Below are 23,567 nucleotides of genomic sequence, written 5' to 3' on the forward strand. Positions count from 1 at the left end.
TGGTCCTCAGAGTGTGGAAGACAGACCAACGGCAGCAGCAGTAGTACCTGAAAACCTGTCAGAGACATAAATTTTGGACCCCACCCCAGGGCAACTGGATCAAAACTCATGGGGTATGGCAGGGCAATGTGTTTAGTGAGCCTTTCAGCTGATTCCGGCCGGCACTTGCTAGTTTGAGAATCACAGCTCTAAGAACTTCCCCAGCTAGCAATCCACATGACCACAGATTCATCTCTTATTCAGTCCCCTCCCCTCCACTTGCTTTTGGGCTGCTTTGTTTTTCCCCCTGGTAAACTGGAACCTTTTTCAGGGCCCTGAGAAGCCTTTCAGACAGAATTCTCCTGAGCTTAACACAGGTGCACTGAGTACTTCTTATGCATAAAGCACTGGAAACATGAGATGGTCTCAGTCTTTTAGAACCTTACCGAGATGGTGCGTGGAGTAGACACTTGCCAATTATCAGTAGAAAGGAGCACAGTGAGGATGAGATAAATGCTACTAAGTTTCTCTCTCCTCAGTCCACTGCTCCTCAGCTACACTTTTTATGGGTGTCTTCGCTTCCTTTCTGTGCTCGTCATGGGTAACTGTGGCCAGGAAGCCTCGCTCTTTGCCCAAAGTGTGCAATGCACATCTAAAAGCTGTTGCAATGGTTCTATTTAAATTGGATCCATCCATCCAGGCAGTCTTTACTGAACATGTGTGGAAGAAGTCTTAGGAAAGGGGGAGAGCTTCTCAGTCTGCACATCTTCAGGCAATGGCAAGAATGATTTCAGTGAAGCCAAGGAATTACAAAAGGGAGGGAGTAAGTAAAAATTTGGAGAAAATAATCCTATTTCTGCAAGGGAGAAATTAGATGAACACCGAGAAATCTCTTGAGGAGACTCCAACTCAGCAGAGGAAGATGCTATGCTCTTCATAATCAAAGGCAGCTGCTAGATGCCTGGCCAAACCTAAACTCACAGGAGCCCAGGCAGAGAGGGCCCTGGGCAGGAGCTGATGTAGCCTGAGAAGTCAGGGCCTTTTAGCTTTTGCATCTGGCATCCATGGCTCCAATTAGAAGGGGTTAGAATTTTGCATTTGGGAAGCCATCTCCCTTCCTAGCTAGGTTTCTCTGTGATGCAGAACATTTTCCTCCCATTCACTAGGTAAGGCGAACAGCCCTAGGAGAGTTATTAAGCAATTTAAAAAATGTATTTTTATTGCTGGCACTGTGTTAAAATGGAAATTAAGATGATGGAAGAGGGATGGGGCAATCCTGACACGCTGAAATTGCATCTGAGGTTAAAAGAGCAGTATGTAATTTCCTAGAATTGTTCCTAAGACACCTCCTTAATTCTGTTTTCTCCAGGTTTGGTACTGGAGAGAACGGTGCTTTGGTTCAATAGAATAAGGAAGTTTCAGAAAGCAATGTTTCATGTTTGCACATTTGGTAACTGTTATAGTTTGTCCAAAGACATGAGATCATTTTAATCTGCAGTAGACATGTGTGTCAGGCTAGGATGGGGAGGTGGACGGGGCAGTTTTTTCTGGACTGAGACACCTCCCATGAGCACTGAGATTGGGAGATGGTGGACTTTGGCAAAGTGTGACTTAGGATAGTGTCATATAATTTAAAGTCGCAAAAGTCATTCAGATAAAGCCCGAAAGCCTCTGTCAACACAGAAAACAGGTCAGATGTAAGGTCTTAGAACTTTTTGTTATGAATCAGTCAGTCAGGGTCAGTAAACACTGACCGATGACAGGAGCCAACTTGATGTAAAGGGGGTACTAATACCTTAATTATGAAGTGCAAATCTAGAACTGCTTATTTCACCTAAAAACACAGGAGACTCTTCCACATGGCTATGTGGTCAAAGTCATGCCACAGCCACTATTGTTATCTATAGAAAAATTTATATTCAAAACTTCATTTGCAAATGAGGTTGAAATTCAAAACTGCAGAATTCATCTGGTAAAGGTGTTTCAAAAGCAATATTGAACAATGGAAAAACAGGCAGAAAAATACTGGGAACATGATTTAGAAACTGAAATATCAACACGTAACCATTTCTAGATTACATAAGAAGTTTGATACGGAGGTTCTCCATATACTCGTTAATTAGGGGGAAAAATGTAAGGTAAAAATTACATTCTGAAACATGGGTACTCAGTGTCAGTCTATGTTATGTCATTAAAAAACACCAAAACAATAAGGTCCTTGATACCCTTTGGTGATAGGAATTGGATCTTACTCACCATCATATGCCAAATACCTAAATACGACACTTATTTGTTAAATAAACGTATGATTAATTTTTACCCAGTCTTGTTCCAAAAGAAAGATTTAAAGTTTTTGTTGAATAAATTCATAAACAATGGTGATACTTCATATGTGTGCTTCTTTAAATTATCATTTTTCAGATAAATACATAATATTTTGCTGAAGGAGTGAAACAAAAGAACTCCCTATGAAGTGGGAATTCGCTGAGCAGTGTATTTTAATTTATGAGGATCCCAGACCATGTGGCTTAGTTGTCCATTTGACTAACTGCTCATTGCTGTTTTATGGGAGAATTAAAGGACAGCAGACTGAACATCAATGAAGGCAGGACAGTCCTTTGAAATTAAAATTAGCATCCTAAAGGGTACTTTTTAATAGTAGAAAAACATCTTTGAAATTTTAATAGAAGTCAGTGATTCCCATGTATGATCTTTAAGGAGCGCACATACTACACGAATTAAGATTGTAATCCTTTTAGGAAGCGGGACACTAAAGGCATGAGATTTCAACTGTGAATTCCAATCAATGGATAAAAAGACAACATTTCTTCTTTGTGTCTGTCAATTCTTCCTCCCAGTCTGAATGGTGTGTTTTAGAACCTGGCAGGGGATCCTGCAAATGGGGCAGCAGGGCCCTGCTTATTTTACTGAAATTATAACTTGTAAGATGACAGCTGGAAATACAAAGAAACTCAGGGTTTGGGATTAGAGTTCCAGGCATCAGCTCATTCTGCGTAGCCCTTGAAATATAAGCATCATAACTGAACTCCAAGGTCACAGTAATGTACATGGGGCTCTAAACCGGGATACCTAAGGAACACTGAGAACGACCATCTGATGGGAAAGCGTACAGTGGTACTTAGAGGAAATGCATTCTGACTTCCCTTCGGTTTACACAAACCTTTCACCTTTTACAAAAATCAGCTTGGGATACCTTCCCATCCATGTCGAGGTCATGTCTGAGAGCATCTTTCTGAAAGGGAGGCTTGACACTGGGAAGGGGTGGGGTGGACCCCGTCCTCTCCTGTCCTACTGGTGGACTAGTTCCGCAAGGCTGCAGAAGTTCCACAAGCCCAATGAGACTAGGACAAATCTGTTGTCTTGAGCGGGTGACGGGTTGCTTAGCTGGATACTAGACAATTATCAGAGGGATCTGGGCCGGGTTTTATGCATAAGGTTTTCTTTAAACAAAACCCACTTAGACATAAAATATTTCTCAGGAGAAATCCTGTACGCAGGGTCAACGTGGAAACATGTCCAAGCCAAAAGACCCAAACACCCAGGGCCAAAGCTAGAAACAAACTCAGCTCAAGACTAAAAGAACTGATTGCCTTGAGAGCAAGTCCAAAGACAGTTTAAAATGTATTCACCTGAGTTGCTAATACCACCAGCTTCATTATTAAGGGACTGGCTTAGAAAGGAAAAGTTGGGAAAGAGTTGCTATTTCCCAAGGTGATGTTTTCTCGGGCTAGCGCTCCACTCCAGACCCTCGCTACTTTGGGCCTGGACGATTTCATTAGTCTCTCCTTTAGTTTCTCCCCTTTCTAACGTGTTCTGCATATTTTCCTGAACTATTTTTTCAAAACCTTCAGAGACACCCCTTTATCACAGGAGCAAATCACCCCTCCCTCAGCCTGGCCTCTGAGGCGCCCCACGCTTTGCTTTTTCCACACTGGCTGCTAACTCTGTCATATCACAAAATGCAGTGGTTTTGGACCTGAGACCTTAGGAATTAACAGCATGAACAAATGTGCTCTGGTATTGCTGGGTAAATATTTCTGTCCAGTGCCAGGAAAAGTGTCCAGGTGAGGACATTTAAATGCCAAGCGTGCCTTTCTCTGCTCTGGGGTGTAGGGGTTGTAATCTATTTTTCAACAAAAATAGATAGTGAGATTTTTATTCCAGATCTATTCAAGCTCAATAGTCCACACTTAAGAGCTAATATGCTATTCTATTCCTCTTGATATAGTAAAGTTATTGACTAGAGTTGGTTTGATAAGATAGCTACAAAGCAATACTTATTAAAATAGGTCATTTAATATCTGTAGGTAGATATTAGTTGGGAAATAGTCATTTATACATAGCTAAGATCCTATTTACCAACATTCATAAATAGCAACTATTCAGGGACATTACTCTAGTTCCAGTTACTAATTTTTTATAATCAGGCTTGATACTAACTTAGACGACTGTCACACGAAATTAGGCTACCTGTATGGAGGGTTACCTGAAAACTGGCCCCAGGCAGCACTCTTGAAGCGTTCAGCCTCTCATCCTGTTCCAACAGCACAGGGCAGGCAGGAGCTACCCTGGTGGTGGCGGATGGACAAGGGCTGAGCCGAGGGAGGAGACCTGAGGGCAGGCCGCTGGCTCTTACCTTCAGCAGCTTCATCAGCCCTTCCAGCTGAACCATGAGCTCCCGCCTGCTCTCCTGCAGTGCTGACATTCTCTGCTCCAGTTCATCCTTCCTTTGCCTATCCGAGAGGAAAATCCCATCAGAAATGAAGCGCTGAGGATAAAGGGTCTAAGGCCAGGGGAAATGGGTTTTAGGCCCGATTCTGCTTCTTACAAGTGTATGAGATGCTGAGCAGGTCATTGAACCTCTGACACCTTAGGTATAAAAAGGGGTCATATGTCTGTTTTGCCCACTTTCCTTAACTGTTGTGAGAATATCGTGTAAAAATGCTTTGGGAGGTACACATGTTCGTATAGAGAAAAAGTGTTCATATTAATATTAAAGTGATTTAAAAATTTGTTCATCAGGAAATCAAATACCTCATTTAGAAAAATACATAAAACCAGTCCAAATTTAAATTAATAGTGAAGAAAATGTGCGAAAACTGCTAGGGAAAACAGGGTTCAATAGTCAGTGCTTCCAGCAGCAGACGTCGGACTCTAAAGTGTGACAGACGCCACGGTGACTCTCTTTGTCGAAGAGAATTCTCTTTTCCCCGAGGACCAATTTCACGTCAATTCTAGTGCAACATGTCCAAAATCGAACTTAAAACTCTCCTCTCCAAATGATTCTCTTTCCCCATTTCCCTGTCTTTGTCTCTTTTTCATCCTGTTGTCATGGCTGAGAAACTCGGTCCTCTTTGATATTTTCCCGTTTATATCCTATATTCAATAAATCATCCGACTTGGATCATTCTTTCCTGGAAATGTCGGTACCTATCTACTCTCACTTCTTTCACTTTATCCAAGTGCTCCTTACCGCACACATGCAAGGATCTCTTAGCTTAAATAATCCCGATTTTATCTGCTGCACTAAGAGAAGAGCAGTGAAATATAAATCAAGAGACTTGAGGTCTACCACTCATTACATAGGAATCTTGGACAAGCCACTTAACCTGTCTGGGCCTCAACTTTCTATTCTGTAAAATGGGACAAATAACAAATAACAACCGCAATACTTAGAGGATAAAATAATGACTATGAAAGGGTTTTGTGAACTGTATAATGCTGCTCAAAGGCAAGCTGTGTTCACTTCATCATCCTATGTGATAATCTCTAGACCTCTGCTGTCCAGCACGGGAGCCATGAGCCACACGTGCCTACTGAGCACCTGAAACATGGCTAGTCTGATTCAAGATGCGCTGGACAGAGAAGTAAAATTTCTCATTAATAATTTTTTTTAATGCTGATTAAATGTAGAAATGATAATATTTTGGATAGCTCAGATCAAGTGAAGAACAGTATTAAAATAAATGACACCTAATTCCTCTTAGTTCTTCAATGTGGTTGTTAGAAAAGTTTTAATTTCATATGTGGCTCACATTATATTTCTAACAGAGAGCGTTGTTCTCGACCCCACCTACATTCCTAACCTCAGCATCTCACCTCCTAGTCCCTTCCATGTCTGGACCTCCCGATAGCTCACTTTTCTCTAAACAGACCCCATTACTTTACAACTCACAGCTATTCGTCCCCTCTTCCAAATGTTATTCCTCCATGTCCATCCCAAGCATCACTCTTTTAGGAAGCTGCTCCTGATTATTTCAACAAGTTATCAGGTCCTGCTCAATTAATCACTATAGCAATTGGTGCTTCTTTATGGTACTTAATTTATTTTACCTTCATTGCTGTCATTCCTACCATGATGCAAAATCCTGTAGGTCGAAGGATGAGTTTTATTCATTTTTGCATGTATTGAGTGATTAACAGAATAGCATGCATCTAGGATGTACTCAGTTAACACCTAGTGAACGTAATGAAATCATTATTTGAAACCCTCAGGATTTCCAATAACCTATCACTTAAGGCTCTCCAGAATCTGATCTCAACTACCTAATTTTATCTCCTATCACTGGCACTTTAAAGATTAATCAATGGATGACTGAAAATAAGTTCTTAGCTCCAACAGTCTTTCCTCTCTCTGAAATGTGTTATACTTATTTGGGGGATCATGATGAACCTCAATGCCACTTCTAATAATAAAAGTTTTGTGCCACGTGTCATCCAAATCATACCTACCTCTCGTGGTCTAGCTCAACTCCACCACCTCCATGGGTTTAACTGTTTCTAGCCTGTATAGATTTAGATCTAACATACTTCTCAGATTTCCCCACTCAGATTTCTTATAATGTAATATCCATACTATTTATTAACATTGTATATTATTTAACTGACTAGGAACTTATTTTATGTTTTGTTTCCAAAACTAGATTATACATTTTGAGAATGGAATAACTGTCTTCTAATCACTTCTACCTGAGCTGTGATGGGGAAGAAACAGTTGTATCTTATGTTGATAGCTTAAAGAGTTACACTCTGTCTGAATCAGCAACATTTGTTTTCCCTTCCTTCTCTGCTAACTGTGCTAACATCCCACACATGCAATGGCAGACTGCAGAACGGCTAAAATCTCAGCCCAACTAAATTTAGAAACTTAAATGAATTTTTAGAATGGGGATCTCGACACCTCTAATGATTTTCATCTGCACTGTGTAAATTCTTTTTGACTTATTTATTAATGATATAAATCTAAACGGAAGGATAGTTATAGAAAAACAATAATCTCTGTTCTCTAGGGAAAAAACCACGGCTGAGAAGCGAAATAACCTAAGCCAGAAGGAGAACTCAAAAAGGATATTCAGCTATGCAAAATTCCAGATGATGCCACATTGAAAACCAACTGTGGAATGTCAAGTGTTACGACTCGAACAGAAAGAAGTCACTCTTTGGATATCCAGAGGTCTGATGAGAATCAAGTCACTCAGTCTCCATCTTTTCACTTACAGAAGAGCCCACACACATCTTTCTAACACAGATAGAAAATAAGAGCCTAATAACTTCGATTAGATCGCCCACGGGTTATATATATTCTTTGGAAGTCTTTCCCACTCCCTCCAAAATAGCATCAGAGCAGAAGCTGAAGTTGCTCTCTACCCTCCTTCTGGTCCTGCGTCCTTAACTCTCGATTCTCGAGACAGTTTAGATTTATGCTGAAGTGGAAAGGTACCATAGCCACGGTGTGAGGGGTGCCTATTTGGTTGCATGTCTCAGAGGATGTGCGAAGGAAGCATCCTTTTACTCCAATAGAGTCCTGAGCTGACCACGAAGAGCCAGAAGAATACACCCCATGGTCAGGGAGAGCATTACTCCTGCCAAGTCTCTAACGTCAGACTAATTAGCGAGCTAGGAAGACTGAGTGTAGCGCCATGGTCTTCTTAAAGCAATCATAAACGCATAAACGCAGCTCCGTGCGTCTCGGAGCTGGAGACTGCTGTTCGCCTCATTCTGTAATGAAGGCAGAAGTTCTCAGTGATCAATAAAAGAATTCAAGCATCTGAAGCCGTAAGAGAACAAGTGTTTGTTCTAACACGACTAGTTATACTAATAAACAGATTCTATCCCGCTATTTGGTTTCCTGACATATAAATTCTGACCGCAACAGATGATAATTTGCGGACGGCGATGCGGTATCCCACTCACCTCAGCAGCCGCAGCTCTGCCAGCAACGTGGGGTTCTGCTGAGCCTTCTCGGGGGTGGGCTGGGAAGCCTGCTCATGCTCCAGACGGAGACGCTGAATCTCCTGCAGGATCTCTCTAGACAGGATGGAAGAGAGATGGCCATGTAATGCCTTAGAGCTCCCTCTTCCTGTTACAAGTTTTTACTCTAGCACTGCTACCTTTACCCATCTTGTTTTGATTTCTTCTAAATGACCAAGATGTGAGACAGACACCTTCTTAATACTGCTGCACTTGACTTATTCAATAAAACAATCTTTAGTGGTAGAAAAAGCAGTTTCTACCACAAAATACTGTTTTCAAGAACTTGAAAAAAATCCCCACAGAAAGAAAATAACAACTAGAATACTCTGTTCTTTTCTGGGGAAAGGACGAGAGAACTTGCAGCCTCCTAATGCTAACTTCCCCCAAGTCTTCCACTGTCTCCCCCTTTTCCCTACCTCCCACCCCCCGAGTGATGGACAGCTGCTTCTACCTATGCCTCTTATATTACATCCAATCTCTGAGTCCTGGTTTCTACTTTTCAGGGCATAATGATGTGCTGTCTGGTCTCCAAGCCTTTAGATGGCTTTCTAGTGAGATCAGACAGTCACATGCAGCATAATGGGCCAAGACAAGAAGACTAGATAGAGCAAAAGGCTCCTGGGAGTAGAGTGGAGAAAAGGACCACGAGACAGGACACACTTGTGCATGGGAGAAGGCACCGGGAAAAGAATCTACCTGAGGGCAGGGTTTTGGACTAGCACAACGAATGGCATGCAGATATACAGTTTACTGTCCAGGGCATATCCTGGACTTGGGCTGCCCTAGAGTCACTGTGCTGGAATCTTCCTTTGAGGCCATAGCCATCTAGCCTGCAAGGAAAATGAGCATCAGATACCCACGTGATAACCTTGGACGTCAGAAACTGGCTCAACCCTGCATTCTTACCTGTTTTTGTTTTCCAGTTCTGCAATAAGCTGTCTTTGTTGTTTGTTGGCATCAAAGGTAAAGCTCAGGTCAGTGGGAGGACGGGTCTACGGTGAGGAGAAAGAAAGTTGTTCTGATTCACATATATTTGGAGTCCTAATTGGACTGTTGATTTTTTAAATAGATTTTTTGAAGTATAAAAAAATACCTGCCATAAAAACCACCCTTTCATTTCTTTTAAAAACCCACCCATTTTAAGTGTACAATTCAATGAGGCTTAGTAAATTTAAACGGTTGTGCAACCAGTCACCACAGTCCAGTATTAGAACATCTTCCACCACCACAAAAAACTCTCTCAAGCTAGTCTGTAGTCAACTGCCACTCACGTCCACCCCCAACCGTAGGCAACCACTGGTTTGCTTTCTGACTATAGTTCTGCGTTTTTCAGAGACTTCATATAAATGGAATGGTTTCTGGCTACCACTCAGCATGTTTTTGAGGTCCATCCATCTTGCTCCACGGACTAAGAGTTCCCTCCTTTTCACGGCTGAGCAGGATTCCATTGTTTCAGCTTTTCTGGCTACTACAAATGGAGTCGCTATGAACTTTCGTTTACAAGTCTTTGTGTGTGTTGATACATGTGTTGAAATGTGTTCTCATGTCTCTTCAGTAAATACCCAGAAGTGGAATTCCTGAGTTATATGGTAACTTCAAATTTAACATTTAAAAGAAGTGTCAAATTGTTTTCCAAAGTGGCTATTCCATTTTACGGCCCCACCAACAATGAATAAAGGTCCCAATTTCTCCATATCTTGTTAACACTTGTCATTGTCCTTTTGGTTTTAATCATCTTACTGGGTATGAAGTATCTAACTGTGGGTTTTTTAAATTGAGATATAATTTACAAAAAAAAAAAAACACCACCCTTTCAAAGTATACAATTCAGTGGTTTTTAGTATATTTATGAGGTTGTCAAACCATCATCACTATCTTATTCCAGAACATTTTCGTCACCCTAGAAAGAAACCCTGCCCTCATTAGCAGTCACCCCCGCCCCCCGCCACGCACTGCCCCCTCTTCTACTCCCTGACCAGTGCTAATCTACTTTCTGTTCCCATGGACTTACCTATTCTGAACATTTCATATAAATGGAATTATACAATATGTGATCCTTTATGTCTGAATTCTTTCACTTGGCAAAATGCTTTCAAAGTTTATCCTTGTTTTAGCACATATCGGTCCTTCGTTCTTTTTTATGGATGAATAATATTCCATTATACTGTATGCCTATACCATACTTTGTCCATTCGGCAGCTGATAGCCGTTTAGGTTGTTCCCCTTTGGGGAGCTATTTTGAATGCTGCTGCTGCAAGCATCTATGGACAAGTTTTTGTGCAGAGACGTTTTCGTTTCTCCTGCGTATATCTAGCAGTGACACCGCTGGCTCACACAGCCGTCCCTCCTTTTGTGGAACTGCCGAACTATATTCCTGAGTGGCTGCGCTACTTGGCAGTCCCACTACCAACCCACGAGGGTTCCAGGTTTTCCATTTCCTTGTCAGCACTTGTTACTGCCCATCCTTCTGATCACAGTCACACTAGTGGGTATGACGTGGTACCTCGCTGTGGATTCGGTTTGCGTTTCCTTAGTGACTAATACGTCGAGCTTACTTTCATGTGCTTAGTGGCTACTCGCATGTTTTCTTTGGAGAAATCATTGTGGTTTTGATTCGTGAGTCCACTTCCACTGATGTCTGGGACCCTCATCACCCCCTTTAAGAACATGGAAGCCAGTCAACCCAACGCATGGGTGACATTTCCCCTTTACTGAGTAACCAGGACGGATGCTCCCGCGGAAGACACTTTGCTGGCTACGCTGCATTCTGCACATCCTTGGCTCTGCCCAGAACGTGAACTACGTGGAGCCAGAAATCTTGTTTCCTATCTAGAGCCTGAATTCTTTTCATGGGGCATTTTTTAAACAAACAGGAGCAAAACAGCACAGCAAATCTGGGTGGGAGGCTTTTTACTAAATATTTTTCTTTCTTAATTAAAAAAAAAAAGGATGATTTTTCTTTCTCTAGAGAAAAGTGGACCAATAGCCAATTCAGCAAATTTTCTATATTTTTAAAAGGATCTTGTGAGAACCTAAGTTGAACCTCAGAAATGTGGCTTGCCTGAGACTGGACCTGTTATAAATAAATTTATAATTTCTGGAAACTGGAGTTAAAATTAACGACTCCTTATTAAAGTGGGACCAGAAAAAATTATAGATGAGGAAATGAGTTCTGAAAGGAATTTGCTTCACATGACAGAAAACAAACAAAAACGCCACAGTGTTTCAGTGGGATTTCTGAAGGACCTTTTCAGTTCTGAGTAACTAATGCACTGCTGGTGCATCTTTCAAAGAGGAGGCGAATACACAAGGCAATCAAGGGTTATCAATAGTGATTCCTGACCAGGTGGGATTCTTTGGCACAGAGTAGCATCATTACACAAATATGATGAGGTGGGAAGGGAGGAAGTCCTGAGGTAATAGTTACTATCTTAAACACCACGGTGTTCCTTAAAAAAAAAAGAAAAAGAAAAAGCCAGGTATCCTTTCCTAAAATGCCTCCAGGACACTGAAGGGAAAAAGACAGGAAGGGATTTATTAGCTCATAAGAACACAGAATACTTTAGCCAGAAGAGACCTACAGATGATTTCTTTCAAAAATTAAATAGCTCAGTCATTTATTCGGTAAGTATTTTCTGAGTGCCTACTACGCATTAGATACTGTTCTAGGAACTAGGGATGCATTAGTGGGTAAGATACAGTCCCCACCCTCATGCAGCCTGCATCACACTGGGAGACACAGATGAGAAACCAAAAAAGTGTGTGTATGTGTGTGTGTTGTGTTTATAATCAGTTTATAATCAATGGAGAAATATAGGGTAAAGAAATAGAGTGAACTGAGACAGATGCTTTTCAAATGGGGTGGCTACGAAAGGGCTCTCAGAGGCTCAGTGAAGTGAGGAAGCGAATGAGGGGAAGTTCTGAGGGACGAGAGCACTGGGCAAAAAGGAGGGCAAAGGCGAAGGGCCTGCAGCTGCCCCGGCCGGGTGTCCTCAGGTCAGCGCTGGTGGCCTGGAGTGTGCTATGGAGAGAGTGGCAGGTAATGAACGGGGAGAGGAAGCTGGGGCCCGGATCACGTAGGACCACGGAGAGGAGTTTCCATTTCATTCTGCATGTGGTATGAGCCACTGTGGGATTCTGAACAGGGAACTACAGCACCCGTTCCAAACAATGTATGGACATCTCCACCCACGAGGAAGTGGGGCCTGACCCCCCACGCCTTCCGTGGGTCCCGTCCACGGTGACTTCCTCCCAAAGAGGGAGGAAAGGGGCGAAAAGAGTAACTTTACGTTGGAAAACCTGAAAAACACTAAATCGAGGTCAACATCGACAGTGACAAATGATATTAATACTAGGTCCCCTTGATAAGATGTGAGAAAGATGGCACTTAGCTCTTCCTCCTCAAAACCCATCACCCCAGCCTAATTATGAGAAAAACATCAGACTAATCCCAATTAAGGGACGTCCTCTAATATTTGACTAGGACGCCTCAAAACTGTCATGGTCACCAAAAACAAGGAAAAGCAAAGAAACTGTCACGGCCGAAAAGAACTGAGGGAGACGTGAGAACTAACTGTAATATGGGATCCTAGATGAAACCCTGGAACCGAAAAAGGGGCATTGGGTAAAAACTAATCAAATCTGAATAAACCGTAGACTTTAATAATATATCACTATTGGCTCATTAATTGTAACAAATAATATATTAATGTAAGATGTTAATAATAGGGGAAACTGAGTACGGGTTATATGAAAACTTGCTAATAGTTTCCCAATTTTTCTGTAAGTTTAAAATTGTTCTATAATAAAATGTTTATTATAAACAACACTGCTTTGGCTACTAAGTGGAGAATTTACTGTAGTGGGGTAAGAGTGGAAGGAGGCAGACTAATGAGGAATCCTAGGTTTTGCTATTTACTCACCACGTAAACCTCGAGTTATTTTATCATACCTTTATTTTGTCTCCGTATAATAAAATAACTCAAAGTTTACATTTATTTTCTTGTCTGTACAATGGGAATGTGTATGAAAAGAGATGTGAAGAGGATCACCTACTCTGTTACAATATCATTCTCTTAGGTTTAGGTAATCTCACAGAGCTCCATCATCTTTCATGAGACGGAGATATATCTGCAAAATACAGGATAAGAAGCGAGATCCTTTTGCGTAAAACTGGGCAAATGTTATAAAACCAAGGAAAGCTGACACAGCCAGCAAGCTGTAATCTAGTAGTATGCATTTCTGTAGCCTCCTAAAAATAGACTGGAGGCTTCCCATCTGTCTGAACTTGGCAAGGATGCGTTCCAAAGAGGAGTACCTAATATCAAATAGATTCCCTTTGTATCCGTTCCATCATCTCAATCTCAATTTGACTAACTAGATGGCTGTAGATTATTAATATCTCTTGTCTCGCAAAAGCCTGATAATGTTTTTTAAGGCAGAGGTTCCAAAGCTACCTGTGAATTGGAAGAATGGAAAAAATTTCTTTCTTTTTTACATAAAAATCAATAGATTTGAAACCCACAGATTCTGATTCAGTAGGTCTGAGATAAAACCAAGAACCTATATATTTTTTAAATGCTTCACACATGATTACAATAGGAAGCTAGGTTTGACAATTACTCTTTTATGGGAGTTCTGAGTCATTACATGTACACAAAACCCCATATGGATACTATTGATCTTTAATTCTAAGAAGCCATCAGGACATTCTGGAATGGTGCATGTCTGGAGCAGGTGGCACATGATGACGCTGTGAAGGTTAAGACTGGGCTAACTAGGTGGGGAAAAAAAAGCTTCTTAAAAATATGTAAATATTCAATAGGATGACGGTATAATGGCTTCCCCTTCCTTTCACATTTCTTCCAAGTTTTCCATAATGAGTTTTTGATTTTTTCACAAAGAAAAAAAAGCTTTAAAAACAAACCAAAAACATTTGATTATATCTAAAGCTGGTGATGTGATAAAACTTTAAGAATTTGCTGTTATTGCTCTGATTTACCACACGCCGTTTTTCTGTTGTCTTTTTTTTTTTTTTTTTAAAGAGATTTAAACACTTCAGGAAAACAAATCAGCTTTCCTGGCTCATCTAAGCAACCTAGAGTTTCTCTGTTCAAGGGTCAGACTAAAAGGGGTGTCAGTGGGCACGTGTGCCCCCTCGGGCGACGTGCTGGCTCTGATGCGGAAGGACTCTAGGGTGTGATGTCGGCTGCTAAAATGATTTAATGCTCTTTCTTCATGGAAGAAGAAGGCTTTTGGGGAAAAAAAAAATCAATACAAAGCCTATCTGGCAGGCTATAAATAAATTCTTTTGAGCACTACACCCACTTTATGCAAAGCACTTGTATCAGTGAGAGATTAGTGGATTAGGGTCTTCTGTTTAACCAAAATCTAGTCAAGAAGAATCCTTCCTGAGAGGTCCAATATTTATAAGATAACCATGCTATGGAAAATAAACTGAAGATGAAAGGGACCATATCAGTAGTTCCTTTCTAACAATGATCATTTTCACACAAATAAGAGAATTGGCATCAGAAACTATCAGGTGTAAACAGGCTTATCTTGTTTGCAGTAAAAGAGTCCTGTGATCTCCTTTTCAGGGTCAAATGGCTTTGGAGCTTTTATTTACAGCATTTTAAAAGTACTATGTAAAGTCCAGGAGACTATATAATGGCCTTAAATATACTTCATTTTAAAAATTTAACCACAACGCTGTCCATCTCAACAGATTTAATTTTACTTATGAATTTTAATTTACAAAATAACTTGAACGGTTGTGACTGAATGAGGTACGTGTGAGGCTGAACTAATTAAATGGACTTATCCCTAGACTTTTATCTTCCCCCATTCTGTTCTAGCTCATTAACCTTTAGAGTTGCAACATTAGAATCAGATGTGTGACCTAACGTTAGATTTTCAAAGAAAAGATTCTGAAGTCTAAACAAACCCAAATAAATAAATAACTTTTGGGGAGGGGAAGAAACAAAGACGCTCCATTGGCCACTTTCGTAACTCTATTTCCCTGTGAAGAAGTAAACATAAATCGGCACATATTTCTATAATTAATACACCGTGTTTGTAGAATGTGGCCTTACGAGATCCGGCCTGCCTGCCCGGCCTGATGTCACTCCAACACTGTTCTCTGTGCTCCAGCCACATATGCCATCTAGCAGGGCCTGAAACCTCCAACCTCAGGACCTTTACATGTACTGATGCGCCCCACTGGGAACACATTTCACTTTCTTGGCCAATGCTTGCTTACAACCGCCTGTTGATTTGGGTTATGATCACTCCTCCTTTCACCTCACTCTTTGCTTGTATTTGATGTTTTTTAACGTTACAGTTAATGATCTTTTTCCTTAACTTAATTTTCTAATTGTTTGCTGCTAACACATATACGGAAATGCAATCGATTTTTGTATGTTGACTTTGTATCTTGCCACGCTGCTGTGAAGTCACGAATCTGTTTTAGTAGTGTTTTTGTAGCTTCCTTAAGACTTTCTATATACAAGCACATCGTCTGCAAATAACGACAGCTTTACTTCTTCCTTTCCAATATTCATGCCTTTTTTCTTCTTATGTTATGTACGGACTGCCAAGTACAATTTTGAATAGTGGTGAAAGTGAAAATTTTTGTTTTGCTCTCAATATTAGGTAGGGAAAATATTTCAAAATTTAACTTTTAAGTGTTAAATTTTAGCTTAGGGTTTTTTTGTAGATGTTCTTTATCATGTTGAGGAAATTTCTTCTACTCCTAGTGTATTGAGAAGTTTTATCATAAATGGATATAGTATTTTGCCAAATGTTTTTTTCTGCATCTATTGAAATGATCTTATGACTTTCTTCTTTAAACTGCGAATATGGTAAATTACATGACTGATTTTTGTGTATTAAATATATCTGCATTCCTAAAATATACCTCACTTGATCACAGAGTATTATCTTTTTTACATATCGCTGGATTTAATTCTCTAATATTTTGTTAAAGATTTTTTCATCCATGTTCGTGAGAATTTGGCCATCGATTTTTTTTTCTTGTAAGTGCTTTGTATTTGATATTGGGTTACAGTGGCATGATAAAATGACTTGGAAAGTGTTCTTTCTCCTCTTTTCTGGTAGGGTTTATGTTAGATTATTACGGTTTCTTCCTTAAGTCTACTATAGAATTTAACAGTTATGCCATCTGAGCTTGGAGTTTTCTTTGTGGGAAGGTAATTACGAATTCGATTTTTTAACAGATATAGGAATCTTTAGATTTTCTGTTTATTATGTCGATTTTATTAATTTGTATCTTTCAAGGAATCTATTTCACCTAGTTTGTCGAATTCATTGGCAAAATGTTGCTCATAAGATTCCCTCATCATCCTTACACTGTCTATAGGATCTGTAGCAATGTCCCTCCTTTCATTTGAGGTACTGGTAATTTCTATTTTCTTTTTTTCTTGGTCAGGATTTCTAGGGATTCATTCATTTTATTGATCTTTTTAAAGAACCAAATTGACTTTTTTCTTGATTCTTTTATTTAGAGAATGGTATTATAGATGAAACTAAAGGCCACTGTAATCCTTTCCCTTAAGCCACTCCTCTCCTTCTGTCCCCGAGGTTTCCCGTTTCCCGTTCCCCTACCACTTGTATGTTCAAGCACTGCTGACTTCTGCTACTCTTCTGGAATCTTCCACGTACTCACCATGTTTCCCGCTTCTGCAGCCAGCCGGGCAGCATAGCGAGCTATCAGCCGGTGTTCCTCGTCCAGTCGGCTGGGACTGTCTAGGACACTGTCAAGGAGATAAAAATTCAACAAGTTGTCTATTAAACGCCCCCTACTCCTGCTTCTCTCTTAGAGAGAAAGATGGGGCAAAAGCTTGTAAAGAAAAGAATAGCAACAAAATAAACGGAGGCCTGGGTTATAGATACTCATGGTCTTCTGAGACAAAGAGGACTCATAGAAATGATGAGGCCACGTGCATCGTTTCTCTTCATTAGCATATCCCCACTGCTCCTATACCCTCAGGAGGGATGCTTCTTTTTAATGCGAGGGCTGAGAAAAGACATTTACAAAGCCCTAGAGAAGGATTTCTAATCAAATGTTTTTTTTTCTTTTTCTAATCAAATGTTTTTTTTTTAAAACTCATGACTTTTAGACATAGGTCTTGAATTTAAAAAGACCAAAAGAAAACTAAAGCATCATGAAAAACAGAGGGCTGACAAAAAAATACAATTAATAATGGCGAAGCAAAACCGAGGAATCCAGGCTGGGGCAGGCCCAACACACGGCAAAGCCGGAGAAGGTGACATGGTACCAAACCTTCCCTGAATGACTCTCTTCTTTTACCATGCTTGTTCCGCAACTCCAGCCCCATCTTAGAGTGAAGTAATTTAGTCCATTACTCTTTAACTGAGTATCGGCACTCTAAAAATTTAAAGACCCACCGAGGTGGGACATCGGATTTTGCCACACCGGGATAAGACAAGGGTTCTGGAGAAGTAGGCCTGTTCTGTAGAGATGTGATGCTATAACTGATTACGGAATAACTGACTCCTGCGATTAAGCATGCTACGCCGACTGTGGCTTATTCCTCTCAGGGTACTCCTGGATTAATAGGGACTGTGGCTATACGATTCCTTTGTTTAAGTTTGACGGATGCTTTAAGATAACAGTGATGACGACAACAGAGATGGCAGTCGTGGCTTGCTCTGGCCCTGGGTTCTTGGAAGCCTAAAAACTCTAGACTGGAAATTAGCAATATGACAAGTAATATAAAAAAATTCCAAGACATGAGTTCAATACTCATCAAATCTTGTCATAACTATTGAAGGGAATCTGGGAAGGGTGAAGATAAATCAAAAGCGATCCATCTGACCTTCTCAAGTACATAATCAGCTGTATATTTCCTAGATTTTTTTCACTTTTCCATTTTTTCTACCTCCGAGTAATTATTTAAATTTAGTCTTTCCTCTAGAATACTTTTTTTTTTTTTAAATGTGCTTTAAGTAGTCTATGACACTTATATACACTATAATTTTAGGTGCGCAAATGTCAGTCTCCAGCACGTATAATCATCTTCTCAAAGATGATCTTGTAATAAGAACATCAGATGACTTAAATAACTCTGGGTCAAGACCCCAAGGTTAGGGCTGACCTATATTTATGCCTTAGAGGTATCTGAAATGAGAGAACTATCTTTATCTTTCAAATAAACAATATCACTAGTGAACATTTAATAACACAAGTAGATAATATTATAGAGGGACTGGCAGCCTAAGAAGTGGAACTTAAAGTGGCTGACCTTTGTTTTTGGTAAGAGATACAATGAGTTCCCCTGTGCCCAAGAGTTCCTCCTTCTGTATCACGTCACATTCCCCTGGGAAGGTTAATGGTGCTTGTCATTTATACCCGAGTGTAGACGACATGGCTGCTTTAACTGAGGCTGCTTTCCAGCCAGAAACTAAAACTTTATGCTGATGAGGCATTTTCAGGTCAATGAAAATTATGAAGCAAATTACAAAGGTTCCTTATTCTTCTGCCTGAGCTGACTTTCATTTTCAGAATTAGCCAGGAAATATATGACTTCTTCAAGAGAGTATGAAGCTCAGTTCCTTAGACTATAAATCAAGAAGAGATGCAGCACTCACCCAATCTTCATGTTCTCCCAGGGTTCCTGGCCACCAATCCTTGCTCAGGGAGGCTAATATCCCTAAGACTTTGAGGACCTTGGCTAAACCTACCATAAATCTTTTCGGGCTGAAATATTAGGTAGCAGTTCCTGTCCAGCATTCTGCTGCTACTTTCGCCATGGAAACTTTTAATCACCTGGACAATTGCCCTTGCTGATAATAAGCAAGCTGTCCTGGCGGGGGTGAGACAACTCTATTCCTAGAAATCACAGGGGTGGGGCAGCGTGCAAAGTAATCATCTGTTGGGTGAGGAAGCACTCTGTGATACAACGCAGTTATCAGGTTCTACCTTTTCTCCCTTCAGATAAGTCTACCAGTCAGAGGTGGGAAGTAAGAGAAGCCTATAATCTTTAGAGACAGGTGAGTGCCTAAAAGAAATAATGCTACTGAGTCATACTCGGAAAACTATGGGACACGGTATGAAGTATAATATTAAAAAGAGTTCAAATATATGTTTTTTCCTCATTGATTACTGATTTATTCTTCTGTTATAATGGGGAATAAGGATGACCTTACCAGGGAACCATGACAGTGTGGGCAAAACTAAGATCGAAATTTCAGGCTCCAGCCTTTCTTATGTGTGTAGGTTATAAATTATGGCTTTTTTCCCCCCTGAGAATAAGAATCTTGAGTTGTTTGGCACAGTGACTCTTCTCCGCTGCCATGCGGAGCGGCTGGGATGGCTCTAGGTTATTTAAACTTGACCTGCCATTCTCCATGCAGATGGTGGTGGTGTTGGCACAGAGCGGGCAGGTGGCTTTGGATCTGCCTGACTATATAACAGCACTTTGTTTGGTGTTAACTCTTTCGAAGGGTTAACTTTACTGTAGTTAGCGGTTATCAAACATTTTTCCATCCTAACCCACTGAGGGATCAGTCGTATTCCCATATAAACAGTGAGTCACTACCACAGTAGTTTTCACAGAAAGGGGTCTGTGAGACTTTTATAATACATATAATTATTATAATGTGAGGAGGTATATATATCATTATGAAAAAGTCCCCGAGGTGACAATGATCCAGTATCACTGCTGAAAATCCCTGGTTTAGATAATCGACAATGACAGATTCTGGGAAAGAGATGAAGATGTAACATGTAAAGATATAATGGGGTGATGGTATCAAAGATTAGAGAACGTAAGATATCTGTGAGGTGACCAGCCCTAAGCTCTGAGTGTCAACAGAAAGATTTCATCATGTAGGCAAGAAGGAACAGAAAGAGGTTGCATCAGATACCTCTGTGAACGGACATCTTTGGGGCTGCATATCTTTGAGGTTTCTATGCTCTTTAAGTATTATCTGAAGGAAGTGAGCTCCACTTTAAAGGAGGATTCCTAACTATATGTTTAGATAAGTGCCTGGGCTTGGCAAGGCTCCTTCTCCTTGAGAAGCTAATATTTTAGCAATTATCTAAACCCTGCCAAACATAGCTGGTAGCTTCTCAAGAAAAACGCCACAGGCAGAGCTTTTTCCAGCTGGCAAGCCCGGGAACACAGCTCTCCCTCCCTCCGCTCAGCCCTTGGCTCCCCGCCTGCGGCCGCTGCTCTCCCACTGACCGTGCACAGTGCTGCAGACGGGCCACGTAGGAGGCTATCAGGGCGTGCTCATCGGCCCAGGGGCTGCGTACAGGCTGGCTACACTGTAACCTAGGAACAACGGAGGCAAAGACAGCAAGCGTGACACAGACACACACAGAGCGAGAAATGAACATGAATTAAAATGGGCAAATTTCAAAGAAATACAGAAAAAAAATAATAAATCATGATAAGGAAAACGAAAAGACCACAGTGTATAATGGAATACAGAGAATATATCTTACGAATCCTTTGGACAAAAGCAATCCCTCAGGAGACAACTCTGGCCAACTGACACTATAGCCCTTGAGGAGAGAAACCAAGGGGGGGGGGGGCGGTCAGCTGGGCCCCCTGCTCACCAGTCTGGCCAGGCTCTGGGTTCCATGATGGATGCAGTTTTTCAGGAATGCCCTCTGGCAGGAAAACAGGCAGAGAGGGGCTACTAAGTGTCCCCCTAATGCTTTTATAGATTTGTCTGCACGTAAGGGTTTTCCGTGTTACCTCGTGATACCAGTTAAACCTTTTAATTTCCATGAAGATATTGCCTTTAGCATCATTCTAATTTTTTTCCCACGCAACTGGTACTTAAAACAAACTTGTTAGAACTGTATCTCATTGTGAGACAACACTGTATACATTCCCAGCGAGGCACTGCTGTAGGTATACGGAAGGTCCTTGAGTATGCAACCTTTCCTGTTGTTCAAGAAGGGGTGGCTAGGGCAAATCTCAGAAATTTTATCATTTCACTTGGGAAGACTTACTTTACATAACCTCAATGCCATTATCACATTTAAAAAATCTAAAAAAAATTTTAGTAACTCACTCCAACTGAAAATTTTGTCTTAAAAAAAAAAAATCCTTTTACAGTTAATATCAAGATTCAAACGAGGTCCACAAACCTTGCATTTGACTGATAGGTTCTGTTTTTAATCTATAACAGTTCTTCCTTTTCCCTGTTTCTTTTCTGTCATTTCTTTGTGAGGAAAACGGGCTCTCTTGCAGCATATCCTATATTCTGGATTTAACTCACTGTCGTCTGTGCTGGCATTTACTTTCTCTATCCTCCCTGGTTAGATCTAGATGCTTGATTAAAGTTTTTGTTTTTGTTTTGTTTTCGAGAAGCGGCTAGAATCAATCCTAGGTAATACGGTGTATGTATACATTAAATAGGAATATAAATATTGATCAGGAGATTCGGATGTTACTGGTTACATCTCTCCATTATAAAGTCCCCCCATCACCTTTTCACTTAATAGTTTTAGCATTTACTGATGATTCTTGACTAGATTATTTCATTAGGGGTTGAAACATGTTGATTTTTCTCATTGTATCATCTTTTCTGCATTTGTTAATTTCCGCTATATGTTTATCTTGAAATACTGCTCATTTAGGAAAGGTAAAATAAATGGCTGATATTATTTAACAAAATTCAGAACAATGAGTTAGTACCCTAGCAAACTCCAATGGTTACCAAGGATTTTTCTCTTTTAGTATCATTATGAACTCATAATTTTTATGTACCTGATGTGCTTCAGTCCATTGTAATTATCTTTTCGGTGCTCAAACTGACCTATCTTTGGCCAGTGAGAGCCCCTGTAACTAGGCTCCTATGTTCTTCTGACATATCCACTAGGTCTTATTAGATTCCTTGCTTGGCACAATAAGATGCTCATCTTGTAGATAAACTACCCCATACCTGAAATGCACTGTTCGTCCAAGCATTCCAGGTTCCCTTTACTAGGAGAGAGCACTTAGAGACCATAGTCAGGACTCCAGGGTGATCATTGTTCCTGCTTCTAGACCTTTTCCATGGATAATGCTAGTAAATTTATATATTTTAGAAAAAATAAAAATAAATTCTTTCAGCTCTTTTATATACTGTTCCATTTTCTTCTAGTTTGCATTGTTTCTAATGAGAAGTCACTGGAAAATCTTATCTTTGCTCCCCTGTAAATAACATCTTTTTTTTTTCCTAGGTGCTTTTAATATTTTCTCTTTATCACTGGTTTTGAGCAATTTGATTGTAAGCACCTTAGTATAGTTTTCTCTGTTTATCCTGCTTACAGTTTGTTGAGCTTCTTGTATCTGTAGGTTTACAGTTTTCATCAAATTTGTAAAAATTTATTTGGAAAATTAGAAAAAATGATTGCTTTAAATAATTTTTTCTCTTTGTCTGTTCAACTGCTTGACATTGTCCCACAGGCCACTAAGGCTGTTCGTTTTTCAGCCTTTTTCTTTCTGTGCTTCATTTTGGATAGTTTGTACTGCTATGTCTTTAAGTGGACTTTTCTTCTGTAATTTGTGACCTCTTAAGACCATCCATTGAATAGTTCATATCAGGTATTATCCCTTTCAACTCTAAAAGTGTTTTTTTATTTAAAAAACTTTCTTATTAAAGTAGAACATATATGCAGAAAGTCACAATCACATTTATACTTAGTTCTTTTTTATTCTACTTTTCTCTTCATTATGTTCATATTTTCCTTTATATATTTTTAAAAATTTATGTCTTATTTCTGGCTCTGGTTATATTGACTAATTTTCTCTTGGTTACAAGTCATACTTTCTTGCTTCTTCCTATCTTCTAATTTTGTACTGAATGATGAAAATTGTGAATATTATGCTGTTGAATGTCTGGATTTTGATGTCATCCTCCAAAGAATCTGGTAGTTAATTTACTTGTGGACAGCTTGATCCCTTGAGGTCTGTATTTAAGCTTCATTAGTGCCGATCTACAGCAACCTTCTCTAGGGCTGTTTTTGACCTGCTCCTAAGGCGTGGCCTTTCTGGGGTCTTTACTGAATAACCAAAGCATCCAATGACGTCTCTCTACTCTGGTTGGTTGAAACTTAACTAACTGAGCTCAGGTAGCTGTTCCACTTTCAAATTCCCCAGGAACTGTTCTTTCCCAGGTACTTGTTCTTTTCTGGTCTTCTGATATCTCATTTATGCAGGTACAGCTTCGTTTTCAGCCAAAGACTCAAGGGTCCTCTATGAAGATTTATGAAGATCTTTCTCTGCACACTTCCTCCTCTTTGGTAATTTGCTTGGCAAAGTCCAGCCTCC

The 23,567-nt window shown here is 40.2% G+C and overlaps 1 protein-coding gene across 23 annotated transcripts in view; it reads right to left on the minus strand.

Annotated features, from left to right (window-relative positions):
• The window catches only part of DTNB (dystrobrevin beta), a 178,459-nt gene that overhangs the window by 30,886 nt on the left and 124,006 nt on the right, over positions 1 to 23,567 (minus strand). For 15 of the 23 annotated variants that reach the window (XM_016121726.2, XM_016121727.2, XM_016121728.2 and 12 more), the window contains 5 exons: positions 20,484 to 20,573; positions 16,940 to 17,027; positions 9,160 to 9,245; positions 8,194 to 8,307; positions 4,637 to 4,733 (listed from right to left, as the gene is read on the minus strand). In XM_016121726.2, the coding sequence (XP_015977212.2) occupies positions 4,637 to 4,733; positions 8,194 to 8,307; positions 9,160 to 9,245; positions 16,940 to 17,027; positions 20,484 to 20,573 (475 nt within the window). The remainder of the gene's footprint in view (positions 1 to 4,636; positions 4,734 to 8,193; positions 8,308 to 9,159; positions 9,246 to 16,939; positions 17,028 to 20,483; positions 20,574 to 23,567) is intronic. The other 8 variants (XM_016121733.2, XM_036223988.1, XM_016121737.2 and 5 more) reach the window with 1 other exon arrangement.

This window comes from Rousettus aegyptiacus, unplaced genomic scaffold (assembly GCF_014176215.1).
Source record: "Rousettus aegyptiacus isolate mRouAeg1 unplaced genomic scaffold, mRouAeg1.p scaffold_m13_p_7, whole genome shotgun sequence".
In the NCBI taxonomy this organism is placed as follows: domain Eukaryota; kingdom Metazoa; phylum Chordata; class Mammalia; order Chiroptera; family Pteropodidae; genus Rousettus; species Rousettus aegyptiacus.